The 7,034-nt window shown below is 41.0% G+C and overlaps 1 protein-coding gene across 1 annotated transcript in view; it reads right to left on the bottom strand.

Annotated features, from left to right (window-relative positions):
* Positions 1-3,964: 3,964 nt before the first annotated feature.
* The window catches only part of CDH2 (cadherin 2), a 175,138-nt gene continuing 172,068 nt past the window's right edge, over positions 3,965-7,034 (bottom strand). Inside the window, exon 16 of the mRNA XM_084618702.1 lies at positions 3,965-5,335. Within this exon, the coding sequence (XP_084474828.1) occupies positions 5,129-5,335 (207 nt within the window). The 3' untranslated portion in view covers positions 3,965-5,128. The remainder of the gene's footprint in view (positions 5,336-7,034) is intronic.

The raw sequence follows: 7,034 nt of genomic DNA, 5'->3' as shown, positions 1-7,034 counted from the left end.
CTCCTCATTGGTCATTTTGGTCAGGTGCCAGCGAGGTTATCCTAGCTTCTTAACCCTTTACAGGTGAAAGGGTTTTTCCTCTGGCCAGGAAGGATTTTAAAGGTGTTTACCCTTCCCTTTATGTTTATGACAGAGTTAAACAACACGGCTGGGGTAGTGGTAGCTGAACCCTCTAAAATGGCATGCAGCTCATCATAGAAGCAGCATGTTTTGGGCTCTGATCTGGAGCGGCCATTTGCCTCTCTGGTTTTCTGGTAGACTTGCCTCAGCTCCTTAAGTTTCATGCGGCACTACTTCGGGTCCCTGTTATGGCCTCTGTTCTTCATGCACTGGGAGATTTTGACATATGTTTTGGCATTTCAAAAACTGGAACGGAGTTCTGATAGCACGGATTCCTCTCCCCATACAGCGATCAGATCCCATACCTCCCGTTCGGTCCATGTTGGAGCTCTTTTGAGATTCTGGGACTCCATCATGGTCACCTCTGCTGATGAGCTCTGCACTCACCTGCAGCTTGCCATGCTGGCCAAACAGAAAATTGAAATTCAAAAGTTCGCGGGCCTTTTCCTGTCTACTTGGCCAGTGCATCTAAGTTGCGAGTGCTGTCTAGAGCGGTCACAATGGAGCACTGTGGGATAGCTCCCGGAGGCCAATACTGTCTAATTGTGTCCACAGTACTCCAAATTTGACCCAGCAAGGCCGATTTCAGTGCTAATCCCCTTGTCGGGGGTGGAGTAAGGAAATCGATTTTAACAGCCCTTTAAGTCGAAAAAAGGGCTTCGTTGTGTGGACGGGTGCAGGGTTAAATCAATTTAACGCTGCTAAATTCAACCTCAACTCCTAGTGTAGACCAAGGCTGAGATAAGGCACGTGAGTGCTTCACCTAGATCTCCTGAATAAAGTAGAGTGGTTTGAGAGTCTGAAGGGAATCTGCATCCAATTCTCAGAAGACTGCTGCATAGGACCATTGACATGGATGTGAATAAGAGGGTGCAAATGTAGATATTCTTTAGGCTGGGTGAGGAATTCTGGGGCCCCAGAAACTGAAAAATAAACAACACAGAAGAAAACGAACCAACCAACCTCCTGAGCAGTAGCTGATTTCAAATGGCTCTCAACACCAAAGCGACCCTGCTGCCCTTTGAAATAGGTGAAGTAAGAGAAAATAAGTAGCTGTCTAAAATGTTTTCATTTACAATGAACAGAGAAACATTGCCTCCCCTCAAACTAGTGCAATTCCAGCACTAAGTTAAACATTTCTTTTGGTTTAAAATGTAGTTATAAACATTTTGTAAAGGTAATGCCAGACAAAGGAACTGGGGGTGGGTGGGAAATAGTTCAGCTTGTAAGTGTTTAGCACTTACCATCTTGCCAGTACAGATTTATAGAGTACTTATGATTCACAAGGATCCCAAAGCACTTTACAGCTACTGTACTGCCATTAGCTGGATCAGCTTCTGCTCTGGTGAAACCTGATCCTTTCAAGGGATCCTTTCATGTAGATTCTGCCATGTCATTCTGTTGGTATGTGACAGGCACGTAATTTTCTCCTTTGTGGAATGAGCAGCTGAGTTCATCTCCAAGCCCTAAGGACCACAGATGATCCAAAGGAAACCAGATCCATCCATACACAGGGACTGTGTATCCATGTTGGCTCTGTGTCCCCACTGATCACTCCCTGGCAATGTGGCTCTAATGGATCCATGCTACAACGGACTCCCCTTTTAGGAGAATAGCCATTGCGGAGAGGAAGATGACATGGCTTTACTTTTTGCCAGGAATTTTCAAAGGATATGTAGTGTGTGTGTAAAGGGGAAATATATGTTCTTCAGGTGCAAATCCACCACCAAAAATGAGGCTGCCCATTCTCATCTTCCCAGATTACAACCCAGTGCAGCACCTCTAAAGGGCCTGGAGGAAGGGATGGTGCTAGAGAGATGGCTGAACAACTCCCCTTCTGCAGATAAATCACAGATTATGGAGATCCCTGCATGAATCATGGGAACATAATCTACCACCGTGCTTTTAGGGAGGGAAGAATAAACTTGAAATTCAGGGGAAATATAAGCAGACAAAATAGAGTCAGTACACTTTGTCTTGTAAAATATGTTATGAAATCTTCAATGGCCATAAGTGCCAGGACCTTTTGTTTGTCCAGTAGACAGAGCAGTGAGTTTTATATCCATTACTGCTAGAATTCCAAAGTAACTCTAGATTGAATTGTGTGATTACTCTGATCAAGATAAATGGATATCTCTCTTCTTAATGGACGTATGTAACTCCTAGTGCTGTTCATAAGAGCTCTGCATTCAGAAAGAGAAGATGCCCATATCACATTTTTCTTTCATAGTTGTAGTGTAGGAGGTTGGGCATTCTTCATATTCCCCCCCCCCACCCTTGTATTTAATGTCAACAGAGTGAACATCTTCGACCTTTCCATTTCCTAGCTATGTTTCCTAGCTTGGAAAAGCAGCAAAAAAATTGGCTACTATAATTAAATACATTTCTGCGTAAATTACAGCTGCTGGGAAAGCAATGAAGACGCTGTATGTTACTAGGGGCCTTTTGCCTACCTGTATAATTTGCATGTATAAATCTAGCTTCCTAAATCATGACTTTGCTCACTTACGCACAGGCCATCACGTCTTCATTTGCAACTGTTTATACATCTTTCCTCATCTCTAAATAATAAACGTACACCCATTTTTAATAAAGGAAAAAGCTCATTGCTAACTTTCACACCTTATTTAAAAAATTAGACATTCAGAGTTAGTTATGATTAATTACAAACATACAAAACACCTAAATAAAACAGCCTGGGATGTGGAGACACTAAAGGGATCCATTCTGACCCCATGCACATCCATGCCAAAGTCTCCTGCTCCATGCTTTCAATGTGAGCAGGATTGGGCCATAAAATGAACAGGTTCATGAGGAGCCCATTTAAGAAAATACATAGTCTGTTTCTTAATCCCAGTGATATAGGACAAGCTAAAGATAAAGCTCCGTTACTTAGATTGCAGGCTACACCTTTAGAACTTGTGTCCAAATCCCGCCTACAAACACGGGAAATGTGTAGAGAATGCAATGGGGCTGAAGAACAGAATCCTCAAGCTCCACATGTAGATGTGAGGGGACACACAGGCTATGTCCCATTGACCTGCACCAGAGCAGAGACAGCTGCCACACTATCTAAGAGAAATGGAGATCTCCACTGCTTGATTCTCTCAGCACACAGAGAAGATGTGACATTTCTGCTAAGTTTTGAGTCTCAGGTGCTTTTCAGAATTTGGCCCCTAAAGTATGGATTAAAAATGGGCAGCAAGTAAATGAATTTCTGTGCCTACTACATTCATTTGGTTTGTAAATCAATCGTTAGGTTAGAAATTTACCTAGTTATTATTACCTACCAAATAGTACTTTTTACAAATATCATTATTCCACTGATAAAACCATATGATTTTAAGGAACAATTTGAAGGGCTTTTTCTCACTTGTACGGGGAGTATGGACGCTGACTTCAACATAAGCAAGGTTAGGCATTGGGTGATTTGCCAGGAACTGCAAAGTCCTTCCAACCTATTATATTTATATAACCCAGTATCATAATCATCCAATTATGAAACCGGAAAGTATTCAGAGAGCATGCCAATTGGATTTTTTGGAAAACGTATGTTAAAACTGAAGAGCCATCCATCCATTTGAAATGAGAGTTCTGAAGGTGTTGCCTTAATAGTAACACCACAGCGTATTCCTATTTCATTTTGGCACTTTGCTTCCAAACTTGTAACAAAATTCAGACTTTCTTCTAGCCTACATATAGTTTCTTCGCAGATCATGTGTACTGAATGATGAAAAACTGCACACACTTTTTCACCGTTATTCAACGAAGCTATAGTCTCTTGTATTTTTTTGCTACAATCAGAGCTGCTCAAGTGCAAAAGAAGTCCAAACCAGCCACCAGATCCAAAATTAGCATTTTATTCAGAACGTTGGGGTCAGAGGTGTATCATTTATATTCTGGTACACAATACAGAGGCAAAGCTGTTGTCAGAAGTCTCTCCAGTTCAAAAGCTCCTTTTTCCAACATACTGTATATTTACTAGTACCACCAGTATCAGGCCACCCCGTCTTCTTTTTGGTACAAATTATGTAAAATCGTTTGTGCTAAGAACTTTTCTCCCTCCCCAAACCAAAACATTAAAATAAAAAATAAAAAATAAAATTGAGTACTCTAACTACAGTTCAACAATTGAATCAATGTCACTTGTTTGCAACCTGTTTTGTAAATACTTTACCCATAACGAAAGATATAAACATGCAAAAACCTGAATCCATAGTCCAAATAATACATACACATGTTCTGAAGTTTCTGCACTTCCCAATAGACTATGCCAATAAAACATTATGTACACATACCATTTTTACAGTGAAGTGAAAAAAAAGACAGTACCAGAAATTTTTAAAAAAAGTGTACATGGATTAAGACCAAAATGTGCCTAACATTCTACCATAAGGAAAAAAAAATCAATACTGCTACAAATTGGTGATATGAAAACTCCCTTTATTTGCAACCAGCTGCATAAGTTTTAGAATTTTAGTGAAAAAAAAACCCTAACATCTAAAACTAGAAGTAATGTACATTTTTCAATCTCATGGTCTTCTCCCCCAGATAATAAAATGGCTCCATGAGGTTTTTTTTTAAAATTTCCTTATTTTAATAAAAGCAATGCACTGTAACAAAAGCATGTTGAAGCATACTGTGATTTAATTTACTCCTCCCCACCCCAACATATTTTGTCTCTTTAATGCATCATTTCAGAAATCAGTACCATTAAAGCCTTAAACATAAAACTAATTCCGATCTGTAAAAGGTACAAAAAGGCACATAAAATCCCAGTGCTTCTGTACTGTAAAATTCAAGTGTAACTGAGCTCAATATTGTTTTCCAAACAGCATTGGATTACTGATATTCCCACTGAGCCCAAATTGGTTTGCAGCCTATGCCAAAGCCTTCAGCAAGCACTTGTGCTAGTAGACTACAAAGTGAAAGCCTAGCTTCTGTATGCTTTTGGGGAATATCGGTTGTAATGTTTGTACTTGTCCAAAACCAAAGTTCGCTTTGAAGTTCAGTCATCACCTCCACCATACATATCAGCAAGTTTCTTGAAACGTGGGCCCCAGTCATTTAGGTAGTCGTAGTCCTGCTCACCGCCACTGCTTGAGGAGTTAAGAGAGCTCAAAGACCCAGCAGTGGAGCCACTACCTTCGTAGTCAAAGACTAGGAGGGAGTCATAGGGTGGGGCCGTAGGGTCGTTGTCAGCGGCTTTAAGTCCCTGAAATAAGGAGAAAAGAAGAAAGACAAAATTCTATATGTGACACAGGGAGAAAAAATGTAACAAGAGTATCTCAATTCTGTCACGTCCACGGCAGGCTGAGAAAACCAGATTCTTCCTCTTATCCATTTCCTCAGATTTCAACTAATGAAACAGCATTCATATTTTTGAAACTTCAAAAATATAAATAATGAGTCTTCTGTTCTTATGCTCAAGTTTCCAGCATTAGCCGATTTTGAATTTAACTGAAAATATGGTTACACATCTTTAGAGAACACTATTATTACTGTTATTTCTGTTGCAGTAGCAACTGAATGGGGATTAGGTGCTGTACAAATCAGTATAGACATTCCCTGAGCCAGAGCGCTCACAATCTAAGATATACAATAGGGACCATCACTTGAAGCAGAACTAAGATATGGACAGTTTATGAGAACATGAACAAAACCACAAACCATTGGAGTCAAGGGTATGGAGGGGTAAAGAAAGGAAAGGTTATAGGACAGACAAGTGTGTTTGTATAGATTCGTTACAACAGTGGTATCACATGGTCCCCACCCAACCACTGAAAGACAGCAGGCCTTTGGTTAATCTGCACATGCCACAAGACACTGGTAGCTCCATAAATAAGTAATTGGGAGATATTTAACTTCACTCCTGCTCCCTAGTTTTCAGCACTCAGGTCACCTACCTCTAAGCCCCACCTTGAGGAAGAGAGCATTAATAAATAATGGCCTAGGCTTTATGAGTTTTACAGTGACCACACATGAGTTCTCGTACATCACTTCACAAGTGCAAATAATAAATTTCACAAGAATATTTTTTTCAATTATTGCTTTCTTGGGATTGTAACCTTTGCTTCAAAGTCTTCAATCTATTAGATAGTCAAAAGACAATCCATAATTTTAAAATTCCACTTCTAAGGCTGAGCACCATAAACTAAAGAAACCCATAATTATCAGTGGATCTCAAAAGTTTGGTGAAGATAGTAACAAGACCGGTCTGGCAAATACAACAGCCTGGCCTTGGTTTTTTGGTGGGGCTTATTTCAAGGCAGGGATAACAGATAACTGTTGCCAATCTCATTTTGGAGGGATGAAAATATTTCATTTTCTGAGGACATTTTGAAATAAATACAAAGTCGGGCATGACTTGTGTTTTCTTTTGTGGATGAAGGATTTCAGTTATCAACATCCTGAAGATGATTTAGAAGACCACTTCTATAGCTTGTCCTGAGGAAGTAAGTGACTCGAATTTCACTTTTAGGGGAAGGTCCTAAAGGGTTTGGAGCACATCCCAGGATTTGGCTTTTAATGAGAGACTGTGTTTTGGTGAAACAATTTGATACATTAAAGAACAGATGTTGTGGCCATTCATATCTGCCAGCCAAGGAGAGAGCCAGAATGCTCCATGTCTTTTACAGCAGGGCTTCTCAGCTCATGGGATACATCTTCAAATGAGCTGCAAGCAGAAGCAGATTAACATCTACCCTAGGCCAGAACAAGTGGTGGGCCTCGTGCTAGAACTGTGGCCCAGCCCCTCCCCTTCTGGCTGTGGCCCCGCCTACAGCTCCGCCCCATTCCACCCTTTTCCCCTGCAGCCCTGCCCCTGTTTCGCCCACAGTCCCACCCCATTCTGCACCCACCCCCCCACTGTGGCCCCAAGACCAGAGAAGCTCTGTCCCCCTGCCATGGCCCAG

The sequence above is a fragment of the Lepidochelys olivacea genome (genome assembly GCF_965140295.1).
Source record: "Lepidochelys olivacea isolate rLepOli2 genome assembly, chromosome: 2".
Lineage (NCBI taxonomy): Eukaryota > Metazoa > Chordata > Testudines > Cheloniidae > Lepidochelys > Lepidochelys olivacea.
This window is presented reverse-complemented; position numbering and strand designations above follow the sequence as displayed.